The 18330-nt window shown below is 38.6% G+C and overlaps 2 protein-coding genes across 5 annotated transcripts in view; both read left to right on the plus strand.

Moving 5' to 3' along the window:
- The first annotated feature begins 412 nt into the window (after positions 1-412).
- On the plus strand, positions 413-5456 carry LOC117294230. The gene is made up of 5 exons (XM_033776607.1): positions 413-710; positions 2661-2760; positions 3376-3511; positions 3928-4089; positions 4825-5456. The coding sequence occupies exons 1-5, from the start codon at positions 625-627 to the stop codon at positions 4890-4892; spliced, it is 552 nt and encodes a 183-aa protein (XP_033632498.1). The 5' UTR covers positions 413-624; the 3' UTR covers positions 4893-5456.
- Positions 5457-7188: 1732 nt separating this feature from the next.
- LOC117294246 (serine/threonine-protein phosphatase 2A 56 kDa regulatory subunit delta isoform-like) overlaps positions 7189-18330 on the plus strand; it is a 50783-nt gene continuing 39641 nt past the window's right edge. For 2 of the 4 annotated variants that reach the window (XM_033776608.1, XM_033776631.1), the window contains exons 1-2: positions 7189-7265; positions 15187-15249. In XM_033776608.1, coding sequence (XP_033632499.1) covers positions 7218-7265; positions 15187-15249 — 111 coding nt within the window. In that variant the 5' untranslated portion in view covers positions 7189-7217. Of the gene's footprint in view, positions 7332-9237; positions 9362-15186; positions 15250-18330 lie in introns of those variants that run through there. The other 2 variants (XM_033776616.1, XM_033776624.1) reach the window with 2 other exon arrangements.

Genomic DNA, 18330 nt, shown 5'->3' on the forward strand with positions numbered 1-18330 from the left:
CGTCCAGGCGTTTCAAAAAGTTCTGAAGAATATTTAGAACCGGTGGTTGATAACTCAATGTTTCGATCAATATGCTCTGGTCATCTTCATTGTCAACGTTTTTCCACTTTTTATCTTTTTCTACCATTCTACAGTTGTTAACATGGTTGTTAAAACCCGGACCAACAGAGCTCGAGAGGCACTGAAAAAGTGTGGGTACTCTACCGTTTTAGAATGGGTGCCTCAAAAGTTTGTATCTTGTATCTTTGTGGTGCCAAGTTTGCTCAGCAGACACCGTCTGTGAGGTTGGGGGGATCACAAGCACCCCTTCGTAACGTGACCTCTGGAGGTCGTTATTACTACCCATGCGTGGGGCAAAGTGTACAGTAACCAAGCAACAGCTGTCCACTAACTCATTCAGGCGCGACTGCGGGAGACACTGTACACAATGGTATAATCCATGTAAGTGCTCGTCCTATGCGCCGGCTTATTATCATAACACACCTCTTCCAGCGTGTAGTTTAGATCTGCTGGCTTGCTAAATTCCCTTCAATAATTTGTTAAGAAAGATACACATTTTGAGTTGTTTTAACTCAGAAATTTCTTCTGACTGCGAAGTGAGAGTATTTGTATCATCTTGCAATCATGACGACACGGATGGCAATGCGCTCTGGTCCTCCTGTGGAACCGGGCAAGATGTATCCAAGTTATTCGGCAAATCTTGATAACAGGTAAGCATAAAGTGTGGGTGTGTACAGTCATTTTGTGATAGGGATCTTAATATAATGTGATACAGATCTCGATAAAGAGGGATTTTCACCACAAAGCCCTCAATCTGTGATACCCCATGCAACCATCAAAGTTTGATTTCATCTTAAAAACCGGGAACCTAATGTAGTTTTACATCCATTCGTAACTGTTCTGTCTTTTCATAATTTTTTTCAGTGGAAAGCGATTTGGATTCGGTCACACACAATTTACTCTCTTTCTCCCTTTTTTGTGATCATGGTCTGTCGATCAACACATACACCAATGTATCCATAGGCTATAAAACCCGAAATTTCAAGAATACAACACAACTAATCGCCAAGCAAAGACAATAATATTGCATGTAGTCAAAACATGTCACAAACTTAAACGCCATATTGTCGCTATGTGCTGTTTTCTTTCAAAAAAATTTCCTGAGCAATATTTTATGACGGGCAGCTTTATCACATTGGCGGGCCCATGTTTTTAGAATTACATACAAACCCGTTGAAGTGCGACTGTAAAGTTAGTTCGAACCAAACAAATTTATTTAAAAAAAAATTATGGGTGTTTTTGTTTTGATTCATCAGAAATTGTGTGCTTATTATACGGTTTTCTTTGCCAAGTTGTGTTACATAAGACTGCGGCATATGTTTGTACATGTATATATATATGCATGATAGACGATTACCTTTTATTTATTCAATTAGATACGTCTCCACATGACGACCAGCCCATGGTCACGTCGTGTCATTTCATGAGGACGTACAAACTACCGCCAGAATGATTGGTTTATTTTCTCAAGAGCGGGCAAAACTCTCTGTGATATTTCAATTCATTCCTCCCGTTTTGAAGTACTCATTTTGGTCCATCCATCGGGTTAACCTAACTGTTCCAGTTTGTTGGGCTATTTGTTTTGTTTGTTTGCTTGTTTTGGGAGGGTGTTTCTTTTTATTTACATTATGTACATGCGTCGTTATCGCCTATACAGCCTCTAATGTAAGGTTAAGTGTGTTTTGAATGAGGAGTCTGCTGATTCCCGAATTCAATACAAATTTTATGGAAATTGGCCGCGTGTAATGGAGCCAATATTCCCAACGATTATAAGGGGAAAAAATATGCCTAACACCCGGCTCAAAATCCTGGCTATACGGCAATGTTTGTCTTCATCTTGATCCACAAATAGATAACCTACCATTTTTAAACAGATCACAATCAGCACTTTACAGGTAAATCCTCCATTTTAAAGCAAAGATAAGTACACTGCAACACTGCAGGGGATAGAAAGTGAAAATTGAATGTAACTTTATGATAGCCCTGCTTCCTCAGATTTCACATCGTAAGCACCCCGGGTCATGGCCGCCGTGATCTGTTGAAAAAGCACCGCTACTCGTTTGTCAAAAATCTGTCAACATGATAAATATTCAGTCGGTCATCTGTGAATGTTAGCGATAAATATTGTCAGAATTATTTCGGAAAACGGTGACAAAGTTATGACGCGGATCCGGGGGAAAACTTCACCAATGATTGATTGGGCGGGTTTCAAGTCGACAATGGAGATACCACGATTGAAACATGATAAACTATTAACTAACTTTGTTTTATTAACTAACTATAGTTTGAGAATAACAAAGATTGTACCTTTTCCGACAACATGATTCTTAACATGTAGAAAACGGTTTTTTTCTAAACACTTCTTTATTGTATACTCGGAGCAGTTTAAACTACTAAGTATAATAGCCTTCTGATTAAGCTGGTTTGTGTGAAAATCAGATCTTCCACCCCAGGAAACACAGTAACATGAGGTTCTAGGAAAATAATATAAGGTTCACAGTCTAAACTAACACATCCCACACCGTCTTTGTATCTTCAACTCAAACCACTAAAGATAATTCATTTGGAACATTCTTCTCTTTCGTATCTCCCCTTTACAGAATCGCATACGGCAATTTACCACAGTGGATAGTGGCTGGTGTTGATGTACCAAAAGATCTCCAGATTCAGCAAATGACATACGCAAAGAGTCTCAGAGTGGTAAGTGATTAACAAGATACATTATAATAATACGATTAGTGCAGATATTGAGGTACACAAACATTCATTTTTTGTTTTACTTCAATGTGGCAATTATTACGGTATTATTCTGAATGATAAAGCCGTATTCATTTTTTTAGAAGGTTTTCTACATGAAGTCATTTGGCAGGACTCACCTGAAGATTTTTGAATTCAAGGGGACCACGGACACGAATCATATCAGCTCTGTGATCTGTTGTTCACCGTGCACTCTAAAAATCTTCCGGGTCCCAGTGGGCCCGACTCTTTTCTGTGTCAAGCTGACCCGGAAACGAGTTTTCAAAATGAGATTTTATCATAGATTCGGTGTCAATAATTTGACCCATTTCTGGGTCAGTCCATGCACGGGGCTCGGAATCTGCGTTCTGATCAGGGAGTTTTTTATAGAGTCTGTTAAAAGCATGATTCCAATTCTGAGATGGTAAATATTTCCTCTAAACCATAGTGTTCTGTTGGCCTTAGCTTGGAGTGTTTCTTTAAATTTAATATTATAATAAAGGCTTCTCAATAGTTTTTAGCAGTAATGACAATTTTAAGAGTTCGCTTTATTTAATGCTATTGTTATTTTTGATACAGAATCCTCCCCTGTATGCTGGCAACAGTACTGGCATCATTAGATCCGCCCCACAACCTCGTCCCGACCCACACGTTAAACCGTACACAATCAAAACACCCTGGGCAGGAGAGGGTGGAGAAAGATACACCGCTTATGGTAAGAATAGTTATACAAGTTGTTTCTGATGAACGATTTCTGCTCATAGGGCATTCTGGTCATTGAAGATACCCGATCCTAATTTGAACATGAGGTATTATATGGTTCTTGTGGCAAGATTGCCATAACTGGATCATTCTTTTCAATTCAATTCAATAATTGAATTTATGTCAATTGATTGAATGTCGTTTATAATATATTATATTATAAACGACATGTTAAAAAAAACATGAAAATGTTCTTCAGTGAGCATTATTAAAAAAAAAAACATAAATATGTATTTGTAAAAAAGATGAGAAAACCCACTGTGGTTTGTTCTTATTAGGCGTGAATGTAATTTGTCCTTCATTTGAACATACATTCCTTCTCACTATTGGAAAAAATTGTAATACGAGTAATTCTCCATTCTTCTCTAGTCTCCAAGCAGCAGTCGGAGCCACACCTCGCCGACTCCCCCTACGCATATTCCGCTTCGCATCTAGGCGAGCAGCCAAGACGCTCGTGGAAATACAACCAGTACAACACACACGCAAAGCAAGGGTTTAAGTTCTGGCTGGAAGAGAAGAAACCAATCAACAGTAAGTATATGACCCAACCATCGTTCAAGAGCATTGGGACACCTTGGCTGGAAAATCGCAGAGTGTTTTTTTTTCAAAGGCAATGTTCTCTCTACTTGGTTTTGAGTCTCCATGTGGCACTTTTTGTTTCGTGTTTGTCACACTGAACAACAAGTTTAAAAGTGGCAAAAGAAGGAGCAAACGCCTTACCTTTAAACGTCTGAGGATTTAAGTGTTAAACAGGATTGGTAGGCCTATAGCTGACAAATAGTCGCAGAGACAGTGTTAACTTTTTTTTCTGTGATCAATCATAGGCCCACATGAAACAACAAACGTGTGAATATTTTTGTGGTCACAACAAGCGAAATCAGCCGTCGTCTTTTTCAGGTTTTCAGATACAGTTTTCTTTAACATGATTTTATTTCAGAGGGAAATAATTATTTCACAGAAAAATGGCTCTGATAATATGAAATTAAATAATAAAATAGTGATGTTTTATTCTCCGATTCTTTTAACCAAGGAGTGAGGAGACATGGCCTTCCGATCTGGCTGGAGACGGCTCAATAAAACAAAGTGAATGACAAATCTTGACGAACCATAAGATATCATGACGAACTCATTTACCATCAAATGATTTGATTATGTTTTCTTAATAGTGCAACATTGCTTGTCTGGCAGACATTTTAGATTATGTCCCGTAAAGATAAGTGCAGCTTCTCATTTTTCTTCTCTTTTTTGTATTTTTTTGCTTTACAGAGTCACAAAAGTACACATTTGGATCGACAAAAACTTTCCTCGGTTTAGGAAATGGGCCAAGAAACTGACAACCTCCAAGCGAAGACGAACTATAACATTTATCATTCCTATAGATGTTAGAGCCAGTTGAAAGCAGGCTTTCCAGAAACTGGCAGAGATCTTCTCTTATTCAGGAAGATTATTTGACTGAATGAAGACATCGCGTATTATAACAATCAGTTAATCGAAGAATGATGTAATTTCACCCCCTCTGACCCAGTGATGTGCAGGCTAAGAATGATTTTCCATGTCAACAGTTTTGCAATTTTATCTTACTTTTGGTTTGTTTGTTTGTTTTTCAACTTAAAATGATATGCACGATATACGAAACTTCAGTTTTTAAAGCCACATTAATGTTTTCTATATTTTTAAATGCAATACTCGAAACGATGTGGTTTATTAGCGATGTGTGTGAGCAGTTTATCTTTGTATACTCGCCACCTTGCTGTTGAGAATGTCAAATTACTTCTACCTGTCTGTTTTGAGCCTCATGGTTGTGATTTGGGTTATTATGATTTTGTTAATTGAGTATTATCTGTAAATATTGTTTTACATGTATAACTAACGTAAAAAGGCAGTGTGCTATATTTGTGTACAACAAAGTATTAAACAATTCTTTTGAATAATTCCCTACGAGTTTAAGAGTGAGGTCGTTATTTTTCTAAAGTCATCGTAGGAAGGGTCATAAAAGATTGGTGTTAAAAAGTACTAAACATTTACCATAAAAATGTCGTTGTGAGAAGCACCAACAGTAAAACTATTTTGAGAAAGATTTGAAACTGCATGGTTGGAGTGTAATAAGGTGTGGTTTACTGTAGCACCATTCGTGAATCTCTGATAGGGCATATACAGTACATGGGGTACATGTAAAAGAGTGAAAAAACACCTGTTTTGTCCGCCATACCACTCTTGCAATCGTGCATTCTTGCAACCATGCATTCTTGCAACTTGGTAAGCCATTTAGGCGGACACTCTCTTCTAGACTGATAGACATGGACTTTCAACTCTATTTAGAGTGAAGTTCGTTCAATTTTCACTCACAAAGAGTGACACATATTGACATTCACTCTCAAAAGGGCGAAACTGACATCACTCGGATAAGAGAGTGAAATTTTCACTCTTTTACATTAAAAGAGTATACAGTAGTTCTTTCCAGAATCAAAACTACCGATTCTCAATCGCCTCTCTGGTTGTTGAGGGTTGGTGTGCCCGGTTATACTCAAACGAAAAGAGATGACACGTGGTTGTACCACAAATCTAACGTTATAGTTATGATGAGCAAGCATTCCCTTCAAAATAGGGTTTGGATAATTTCATATCCCAAACATGTTAATGTGTAAAACGATTGTTAGATTTGGAGCCATGGTGTGTCCGATCCGTTGCCCTTTCGACTTTTGCGATAGACGTCGCATGCAATTATGTCCTCTATGCAATACTATCCGGAGGTCATTATTGCATATGCAATAATGTTCGCCGGACGGTTTTGTATAATGCAATCGTGTCCGTCCGGACGCTGCTGCATAATGCAGTTGTGTCCGCCCCCGTGCAAAACCGTCCTTGCAATAAATTAAACAGCCTTGGTCGACGGAACACGTTTGCCATTTTTGTACACAAGCTAAGTGCATGTCATGTTCGGCCGTTGGGGCTGCAATTATAAAATACGTGAATATTCATGCCGCATAATACGTAGGTTCAGACATGCACACTCGTTTACGCGTAGTCATGTATACGTCCACCCATCGGTTTTTGCATAGCCCCGGACACGATTGCATATGCAAAAGTGTCCGGAGCGGACAGTATTGCATGGCGGACACAATTGCATCTGACACTGGTCCATTACCCGCTCTACCTATCTCGCTCAAAATGGATGGCTTCGACGAGTCCGGAAGCGGCTTGTGAACATTCTAATGGAAGTTTGTATTTTTTTGGCAATTTTCTCGGCACTTTATTGAAACAGTTTTCAGCTGACACGTTCACACGTGCCTTTTTTGTACCTTTTTCACGAATGTCTCTATACAGTAATCAGCATTACGTTGAAAACGAAACATCTATGACCTTACCTATTTTAGATGTTTTGTTTAACTGCCCTTTCCCTTCAAGGCATCAAGGCTTATAACTTTTTCGAAACCATTAATTCGATCACTAACTCTAGGCCGTCTCTGATGACGACTACATCGAGACAGTCAAGACTGTGGCCGCCAATTCGGGATTTGGGTACGGCCTGTTAGAGCACTGCAAGTCAGTATTATCAGCGCCCCCTGTTGACAACTACATGTAGTTGTGTCCAGGGATTGTTCTCGGACATAAACAGTGTTAAAGACGGGTGGGATCGAGGAGCCGGTCGTGAGTTCTGAATGTCGCCGTCGGGCATGGCTGCATGCTGTCAAGACGGAACTGAAAAGGTATCACAGTGTTCATAATACGTAATGGATATGGAAAGACACATGAATGACAAAAGGATAGCGCAGGTGACAAAATATATATCTATCTAAATATACATATTTTTTATTTATAAAGGAATTTAACAATTACATGTATATATGTACATGTAGTTAGTTAGGCCTATGCCCGTGTTAAATCACTGTAAAACGGTGTTAGTGGATGCATTGTGAAAAGGATAACGCGTGACGGATAGCAGCCTGCATGCCGGCATCATGTTCAGCTCTTTCCTTCTTTGATGTGTTTTCTCATTTTTGGCAATATTAATAAACTTTATGATGTTCATGTTATAAGTATACTTCACGGCAGACCCCCCCCCCCAACCTGATAATTAATTGTTGATATTTCCAAAGAGCCTGAGCTCTCTCTTCAAAGTGTTCCGCCCCGATATAGATTCCCAACATAGTTGGGATCGTCCCAAATGAGTGTATAGAACTTGGTAGCCCAACTATTGTTTCTACAGCTGGGATTCCGGAAATCTGTCAAGAACAAAGGGAATCAGGCGGATGTTTTAAATGAACATGGATATTGCAACACTAGACGGCTGGTGGTAGGCCAGTTTGGTGGCGAGCTGCACTGTACGAAATTATTGTCAACTTTTACCACAAGAAAAGACCTATGAGGGTTGTCCTCCAATGAGTTATCTCATCGCTGTTTATACTTAACTGAGAGCTCCATAGCTGATTTTTGGCACACGTATGGATCATTGATCTGACCATAACCGATATGTATTTCGTGGTAGAAACTAGTTTAGGTCAAGCATCGAAACAGTCGGGCCAAGTGAAGCCATTGCCGAATGGAGGTTTTGGCGCTTTTGTGACAAGCACCTTGAGTTCAATAGGAAGCTATTATAGGCTTCCTCTCTATATTTCTTCCTCATTCACGGAATATGTTGTCGAACTGTTTCCTAAAAAAAAACTTATGGCCACAACACAATTTAAGTCCTGCCATAGGCTATTTCCTCTGTGACCCAATTGTTGTTCGACCTTAGCTTATATAATAAACTTTTGTCTAAAAAATATACAATTAGACAGCAATGCCATCGGTGACGCCATTTTCAGGGGCGGCTGTTGTCGATGGGTTCAACTTTTATGCATGATCATTTTAGGCTAAAAGCGACAGATACAAAGCAAACTAAGGGACAAATTTGAGAAACAGAAAGTAATCGGACAAAACCCAAAAGGATCACAACAGAACAGCAGACTCAGAAAAAAATATATGCTGAGCTGCCTTTCTTACGGAGAAGTGCCTTGCCAAACATTATCGATATTGAATTAATATCTTATACGATCGTTTTAAATTTTACCACAAGTAATTTTGTTTTGGTTCAAAATAATCCACCCTTACATAAAAATGAGTAGTTAACTCAGGATCTAAGGATCCAGTGCTGAGGGCACCGACCTCATAAAAATGGGGGGGGGGGAGTTAATTTTCCCCTGTGACCAGGCATCGATCCTTCAAAATCTTTCACGCGGACAACCACATTGATTTTCAAGGACGTGGCAAGGATATATAACCAAATGATTGACAATAATTATGGGAAGACAAAATTATTAATCATTTCATCTGATCATCATGGAGGTAGAATTCTGATCAACTTGCCGAACTGTTTAGTTCATTAAGTGGTTTAGGCCTCACAACCATGTTTTTTTTTATTATTACTAATTACTATATAAGCCTGCCTTTTTATTTGTGTTTTTAAGATGTCGAATCAAGGAAGATAGATGGAAGGGATACAAATACATTTTAATAGAACTTAAAGATTTGAAACAAAATCATTAGTTTTGGCGCAAAATCTCCACCCGAATTCACACATGATGAATGAACCAGAACTATCCATACAATGGGAACGAGGTTGGCTTATACGGGATTTCTCCGACCATCCATCAACGACGGGTATCACGTGACTATATCTGACCTATCGCATGGCTTGTTTGTTGAGCAGTGTGTTATGTTACCGTCTATGCTCCTATCTCCCGGTAAAAAATGCGTAACTTAATGTAGGAAATAAGAGGCCAAAACCACCCTAGACATGCCGAATAAGACCAAGAAAGACAAGGTGAGTTGACTAGAAAACACCGATCGTTCATATAGGTGTAATATCTCGTTTATTTGGCGCTGAGAATGTCGAGTAAAGACGTTTTGTGGCGCCATTGTGTACTGTTAGTACTGTTTGCACGTTGTGTGTGTATGGTTGGTATAGTTCCATAATGCCACAATGATGATGAACATGGTGGCTCACTGCATGGATGGCAATGGATATCTAGGTAGATGTAGTCGACTCTTGAGTGTTCGCAGTCAGTCATAGCCACTGACGAAATCGACGTTTGGCTTAATCGCAGTATGAGTGTAGATGTACATTTTCTTTTCAAACTTGTTGATGTTGTTATAGCTTTTTTGTGTACAAAAATACAATTACAACAATTTCAATTACAATACAATGATTTTGTCTGCATATTACAAGCAAAGATTTGTAAATTCAACCAAAAGATCATGTCAAAAAAAAATGGCAAATGTACAAAGCGAGCAGGAGTGAAGCTCAATCATTGAACATTTAAATGAAATTAAAATGTTATTCATATTTAGGGGATAATATTTAATTTAAAGTTGATGTCATTGACATTATTTAGATCCGCAATGTTTTGAGAGGAAAGTAGAACAAGTTTAACCCACAAAAATGTGACACTGCTGTCATGACCATGACTGTACTGTTTTTCTAATTTTAGAAAAAATGGGTAATCCTTACTCTTTACAATCTTATGCCAGGTTCATACTTCCTGCGATGCGATTGCGAAGCGAAATTTGACATCACAAATTAGCAACGAATAATTCGTAACAGTCTGTGAAACATTCGCTGCGAATATAGCGGTGTGCCGTCAAATTCACTTCGCATTTGTCAAGTCAAAGTTGTTTTCCCTTTCAAGTTCCAATTATTCAAAATATACTGAGTGGCAATATTTATTTCTGTAGTCGGAATATGTTTGAAAGTAGCCCTTGTTAATGTATCATGTTTATGATGATCAATAAGATCTGTTTGGAAGTCAAACACTTCCCTTGTCTCTTGCGTCTGTAAGCCTGACAGTGGGTCCTACTACTTGCCGTCAACTCGCTGTCAACTCACTTGCGCCGTCAACTCGCCGTCAACTCCTCCAATATATATTTAAAATCCACAAAAGAAGCATAGAACTGTAAAGTATCAGCTCAAAGAGAATTAGCGAAAGTTTTAGGTCATATTTCGGAATAAAAATTGAGTTTTTTTCTTGTGAAAAAATTATCTAGAAACAGCAAAACCGTCGGCCGCCATCTTGCTTTTTGACATTGATTTGTCTTGGCCCAAGATGTCAATGATTGGTACATTTTTTTTTAATCAACACAAAGTCGTTTTTGTGAATGAATTTTTACCGAAAACCATGAGAAATATGTAGTTTAGCCCAGACTTAACACTTCCGTGCCCCATTTATAAATTTTTCATGTAAATTTAATGAGTTGACGGCACGAAAATGAGTTGACGGCGAGTTGACGGCAAGTCGGCGAGTTGACGGCAAGTCGTAGGACCGCTGACAGTAGTTTGGGGTTTTCAGTACACTACCTGATTAATACCTAACTGTGGGTCCCCCAGGCTATCTAGAGGTTTTCCTGCTGGCTGATAATGTCTCATCTCCAATTAATACTCCTCTTGACACGAACTTCTCTTTTTATTCACTGTGTGAATGGTAATAATTCATTACTCAGTCAGAGTCTACATTGACTTTTTCAGTGTAGTTAAATTGTATTCAAAACAAATACAATTGTTGTAACAGTTTGTTATGTATGGATCTAGGTGAGTTTAGCAGATAAACCTTCAATGATAAATTTAAGTTTAATACTTCATAAAAGGAAATGCAATGTGCTAGTCTGTGCCTTGGTGCCACTTGAAATGTCAGTAAAAATTGTTATTTGTCTTACAGAGGAACCCTTTATGAGGGAAAAACTGCCTGGCTCTGACAAGAACAAAGTGTCAGACTCTTTATGGTTTAACCTTTACATTGAACTTAAAATAACAATGGCTATTTCTATTTCTAAGTCAAAGGTTCATTCGTGCAGTAGGACATTGCATGCAAAATGTTTCTGCAAATAACGCAAGGAATAGAACAATGAAGTAAACGTCTGTAAAGCGTCTGAACAAGTCCAAGCATATGTTTGTAGCATCTATTATCTACCATCAAAAGTAGAACAGAATGAAGAACAACCAGACAATAGTCTGAAGGTATGAATATAACGCATAATGTGCAGTCGGGCATAAATGTCACTACAGTAACCTTTCATTGAAGGGTAACACAGCATGACAGCTGGAATGAAAATCAAAGCAGGACGCATTGAGCTCAATAGAAATATAAACATCACTTTGTTTTTGCTGGTCAAGTTTGTATTAAATTTACTTTGTGGAAAGGGAAAATTGCACTTGGATGACCTTGTCTTGAAAGTCGTTAACAAACGTTGGAAATGTTAATTGAAAACAGGGTGTCCAAAAGAAACAAGTCTTTTTTACAAGAACACAATTAATTTGGTCTGTAGAATATAACCTTTACAAAGTCATTGTATACATGACTTTGTGAAAGTAGGTGGAGGCTCATTGTAAAAACCCTCTCCACAGCTGTGATGGCAAGTTTGCCTGACCAGTTAATATTAACAGTTTGCTATTTTTTTAGCCAAAGTATGGCAGATGTTTTTGAGACTAAACTGTAATTGAGACATGAGGGAGGCAAACAACTGTTCACCCAACTATTTGTTTTTAGGGAAGAGAATATTTTATTCTCGGTGTGAAACTTTGATTCCTAATCTCAATTCTCAATAAACATTGATTTAGTTAAGAAGTGTGAAAGAAAAATTTGAACTGCATAAAATAGTATTTATAATATATAAATTGAGATTGTCGAAAATCGTTATTACTAAGTACTTGAGGTCGCTTGGCTGGGTACCTTAAAAAGAAACCATGATGCTCAAAGCAGCATCAGGTGATCACATAGCCCTTAGAGTCTGGTATTGTGTTTGACGTCAGCCAATAATGATTGGAACAAGCATCAGGCTGCTGAGTTCAATAACCTTGCAGTAAGCAATTCATACACCCCATTCTCAGGTGTCACTTTGTTTTACCTAGGTAGACAGTAGTTGTGGTTAACATGAATGAGTAGTATGAGACACAGACCATGCACAGACACACAAGCAGGCAAAAGGGATTGAATACTGATGGTGTGAAAACAATTTTTTTTATTTTGTTGATGTGGTTTATTTATCCCAAAATGTCTGTCATGGTGGTTTCTAAGCCCAAACCTTTTCCCAAAATTTCGGCTAGTAAAAGGGTGTTTGCTTATTTTACATTGTTTAAGATTAAAGTTTGTCTTATAAAATGCATTATTTTTATACTGTACCTATTGAAGTTCTTGACTTAATATTAGCCAGAGATGTTGACAAATGGATTAATATACAAAGTAGGCATCACCCAGGTTCAACATAGTTTGGGTTTTTCAAAAATTGAATAAAGTTTTCCAAATTGCTCAGTGTCCACACACATAATTATAGTCAACAGAAAACACATTGACAATATTATTGGATGCATCTTACGTTCTTATGTATGCGAACATGTAGCACACTGGGATAGAAACAGTTGCGACCTCACCCCTGCCTTGGTGCCCTTATTTGAGGTTCCCGTCACTAATAGGAGAAATGGCCTTGTCACGAATGACATGTTAACAAAGGCCTCAAAATGTTAATTGACAGCAGGGTGTCCAACATGTCTTGCAAAGACCACAAACATGGCGTGAGCTCTTCTTCTACTGTATACATGGACCTTCACTACATACAACAGTACATGTATGTCAGATTAGAAATGCTGTATCCGTACACAGTTCATGTATAATCAGGGTATTGCTTCCTCTTTTTGTGCTATGATGGGATTACGTGTGTGGATGTACAGTATTTTCATTGCTTTTTATATAATGTAGTGTAGGCGGGCTGCATTGAGTGAACATGGCAGGAGTATCAGCTACCACTGAATGGTAAATCTCCTGTAATATCTCAGTGATTTACCATTCCGTAGTAGCCAGGGTAGGATATTTGTTTTTTTTCTGCCAAGGGCAAAGTCAGTGACCACCAGAGATGCATGCTTAGTGGTACAATATGTCTGAGAATGGAGCTCCAAGGTCTGAGCCATTGCATGGAGCCGCACAGTTCCACAGAAACTTCAGCTTGTTTTAATAGCTAAACAAGATATAGCACTACGTGTTGCCAGAGATGTTAGATCAACTACTTGCTCAGGCCGGGTGTTTGTTTTTGAAAGGGCAAGGGAACCAGGGCGTCTCCTTGATAAAGGGCACTTCTAGTCTGACTAAATTGTAAATCTCTATTGGAATATTTCAAGGGACACAAAGGCAATGACCCAGGGCAATGCCTTCATTGCCTCCATGGAGCATCAGGCCTGCTTTGTTGAATATTAAGGCATATCCTCCTTTTTCTCAAAGGTGACAGCACCTCAAGCAGAATTGTCTCACCGGATGATAGCGACGGGATTGGGACCGACTAGTTTACCCAGCTGTTGAATTAGTGTAAATCAGGTTCTTATCTCAGGCCCAAGCATTTCCAATGTGTATTGCCCGGGTCTAATTATTCACGGAGGCAACAAAGGCGACTCCCTCCATGCCCCCGGTCATTGCTTTGGTGCCCTTGAAATGCTCCAGTAGAAATTTACAAATTTCTCTTTGTATGGTGCCCTTTTACTAAGGACAAAATGCCTTGGTGCCCCTGCCTTTTCTTGCCTGATTGCCTGTGCCTCGCTGCTCGAAATTTACACTGGACCGCAGGCCTAGGGCCAATGATTTTACTGTTGGGCCAGTAAACTCACGATCAAACAAGTCCTCCTTATGTTTCAGAATTGTGAAACAATACCTCACTGTATCATAACTACAATTAAAAAGGAAAACTAGGTGAATCAATTGTTGACTTTGAGTTCGATAAAACAGAGTTTCTGTTGAGTATGAAAAATTTTGCTTTTGTAAAGTTGACATCATTGTTAAAATAATAATTAATATTGCGGTCAATTGCCAAAATATTATACTAAAATATGGAATTAAAATAGATTTGTAAACTGCACGCGGTGGTGTGTTATGTTTTTGTTGAACTTTTACTGGGGTAATTTTGATCAGAAGAACTCCCTGTTGTCCCACTAAAAACAATCTTCAGGAAATTGTCTAAGGAGGCCTGTATTATTTGAACTTCTTCCTTCAGGGCTTGGTATGAATGAATACCGTAATGCTTGTTTTGTAGGAGAGGTGGGACAGGTCACTATAAGAAGATCTACCCTTGAGGTGTTCTTGAAACTGTAGAATGGTCTGTTTGTGTTGGCGTTCCACATTATACATCTTAGATGACTTGAATCTATGTTAATCGTAATTTTATAATTGCCGGACAGATTTCTGTGCTTTTTGTTTGCTTTATCTTTTAATGGTTTTGAATTTGTTAAGCATCTTGTGAATTGTTCAATTTGAATCTACATTACACAAAGGTCATTTAAACAAATTTTAGAGATTCAACTTTCCATAGTGTATGTTTTTTAATGCTGCAGCCAGATGCAATTACATAGTACCCATTGTCACCACACTGAATGTGAATGGATTCACAATCTTGATGAAAATTATCAGCTGTACTCAGCTGAAACTTTCACAAGTGAGTTTTATTTTAAATTATAATTCAGCCTTATAAATAAGCACTTACATTACAAAAACAAGATCCTGTGACCCTACCTTTAAGGCCAAAGTGGATTGCGGTTCTGTTACATGTACAAGTCAGAAGAGTAAGTGTCTTTAAGTATTGCAAAGAGAAGTTCAACTTGTAATTTGTTTGTTCACGCAGGCCGCAAGTAAACCAGCGGGAGGCAACAACAAGAATTCCAGTAAAGATGGCATTGATGATGAGGTAAGACATTCACAGCAACGTAGGGGAATTACTGTTACTAAGAAAAACTAAGAAATTGCATAAAGGCCATGGCCTCCATTGCCCCTGGTCTTTGCCTTGGTGCCCCTTCAAAACTTTCTCTGAGACTCAAAGATGTTCCAACAGAAGTGCCCTTTACAAAATAAAAAGGTCCTTGCCCTCTCCAAGAGATGAACTTCAAGGCTTGGAAAAAGAACACGCTTGAGAACTGAATGTACACTGTTTCGAGTCTTTGTATGTTAAAGGAACACGTTGCCTTGGATCGGACGAGTTGGTCCATAAAAAGCGTTTGTAACCGTTTGTTATAAAATGCATATTGTTGGAAAGATGTTTTAAAAGTAGAATACAATGATCCACACAAATATTCCCCGAAATTACGTGGGTTTCCTTTTATTTTGCGAACTTAATTTGACTCGGCATAAATGGATGACCGTGTTAGTCAACGAGGTAAAAGGAAAACCGTGCAATTTCGCAGCATGTTTGTGTGGATCATTGTATTCTACTTTTAAAACATCTTTCTACCCGTGTGCATTTTATAACAAACGGTTACAAATGCTTTTCAAAGACCAACTCGACCGATCCAAGGCAACGTGTTCCTTAAAGGGTAAAAAAGTATACATTTTATTTCAAGGCACTGTGCTTTTTGGATAAACATTGTTAGCATCCCCCTTAACTTTGAGAAAGACCTTGCAGAGAGGCCTGCATACGCTGAAACAGATTATCACTACACCTAGCTCAAGACATGTTTTTATCAAGGTTCTCCTGAGGTTTGCTGAGTTTATATTTCTCACTTTACAATCATAAGTACATCTATGACCCGTGTACTCTTGTGGCTTGAGTTTGAATAATGTTTCGCATGAGTTACTAAGGGAATCAATGTGTGGTGAAGAGGTTTTCAACTAGTGGTTTAATCCCAACGAGGCCTGGTTCTTGATAATTTTAGCGAGACGAAGTCGAGGTAAATTATCAAGAACCAGGCCTCGGCGGGTTTAAACCATTAGTTGAAAACCGATTCAACACACTTTGATTCCCATTCATAAATACCTTTTCGGTCAAAAACATCATCACTTTTTGGTCAACAAGTAAAATAAATGCAAAAATTATAATTGTTCAATGATTTCTTTCAACACAACACCCCTCCAGCTATGAAATGGAAAAGCCCTCCGCCGCCCTCAGGTAAACAACTCTTTATAAGGGAATGCTGTGCGCGTTGCGCGTGTCGCGTGATGTAGCACAACTATCCAGGCCGTTGCTCTTGACCAATAGGAATGAAGAAACTCTCTTATAAGAACAGGTGCAAGGTCGCGTGTCACGCCCATGAATTAACACTTTTTACCGGTCATAAATAAAGGTTTATACACACCCACGTGACGCGCTCTCCACCAATAGGAATAGCGAAACTGTCTGAGGTATTTATGAATGCTGTTTATTGAATAAGCCAAGGTACACATGTAGGTGTGAAGGTAACCTTTACACATCCCATACCTCCAAGATTGTCTTTTGAGTCATAAGTTCGGAGCATTGAGTAAGATGGGAAATTTAATCCACACTCACAGTCTCTCGTAAAATATGTTCGTGCAGTGATTTTTTAGTTTTGATTATGCGAGTACGGAATTAAATTGAAGAACAAATTAAAAATACAGTTAATACAGTGTCAGGTCGATGGTGTTAGAGATTGTGAATTTTAATTAGTTTGTACTCAGTGTGAATGGTTTGTCTTTTCCATGGTCTTTTCTTCATCCTAGTATGACAAGTTTTCTCTCAGTAGGGGCCTACATGTTTGTGTTTTTTGTGTTTGTGAGAATTAAAATCCGAGTGTGCAACATCCCTTACAATGAGCAACACACTGTACACTAGTGCATGTAAATATGCAACTGGGAATGCGCCAGCCTGACACATCAAATACCTGTCCCTTAGAGTTGATAAGATGATGAAATCATGCCAAGAAGGTATGAGAAGATTGTAAGATGTCTTCTCCATTCACTCAGTAGGACAGCCCAACATGTTCACTAACTCAGAACCCATCCCTGCTGAGACGTAGAAAATAAGCTAATTGGCTTCATGCATATTCATATCTATTGATGCATGGAAGGATCAAGTTTGTGTTTGTGTGTTCCTGCGTATTGTAAATGCCACACAGATACAGTGATTCAATGCAACGGGTACGTTGGGGCTTTGGGGATAGAAGTGTGTACTGGCCCTTGGCTAAAAGACTTTACAGCAGTGCTTGTTGTTTGCCATGCACTCCCTGTTGATTACTCACATACATTACACATGGGTATAACTGTAACTGTGTACAAATGTACTGTACATCATGCCCTCTGTACCTGCACATACAGCAGCACATGTAAGACGTTTCTTTTATTCTCAAAAGCTGTGTATTTCTCCACCTTCCAAGGTTGTCTTTGAAAGTGACAACTATTCCTTTTTGTTATCAATTTGATGTTTTTGTTATCTGTCAGGGTATGTGCCCAAGAAAGAATTGACATACTTTTTTTGTTCAATGGATAACTTTTGAACAAACAAAGAACAATGGGTTTGGGGTAGTTGTGTGGTACCTGTACCCCATTTTAAATATAAAATTGTGTGCTACGTATGTACTATGTGTAACCAATTATGTATGTATTGCATGAGTGGAAATAAATAAATCAAGCATCCAACCAACCAACTTTCCTGTGACCGACTCCTCAGCTGATTTTCTTGGCTACATGTTTACATCATGTAACAGCAATACGTACAAAGCACACTTGCACTGCTTCGGGCCTAACATTTTTACAGGTTTACATACGTGTAGAGGCCTAAGTCTGGCTTCCTACTTTCAGAAAAATTTGCAAGATTGTTCTTATCCTGAGAAGACAACACTGTATCATGCATGTAGGCCTACACAGGCCTACAGCTGCTTGTCTCAGTACAAAAATTGAGCTTTTTTTCCAAGGGCCAACTTGCCCATGTGTTGTTTCCACTCTGTGTCATATCTGTTACAATATGATGATCCTTATGCTGAAATGAACAGTGCAGTGATTGATCAGGTTTCCAGTGTGCACATGATGTTCAAATAATTTA

Source organism: Asterias rubens, chromosome 1 (assembly GCF_902459465.1).
Source record: "Asterias rubens chromosome 1, eAstRub1.3, whole genome shotgun sequence".
NCBI lineage: Eukaryota > Metazoa > Echinodermata > Asteroidea > Forcipulatida > Asteriidae > Asterias > Asterias rubens.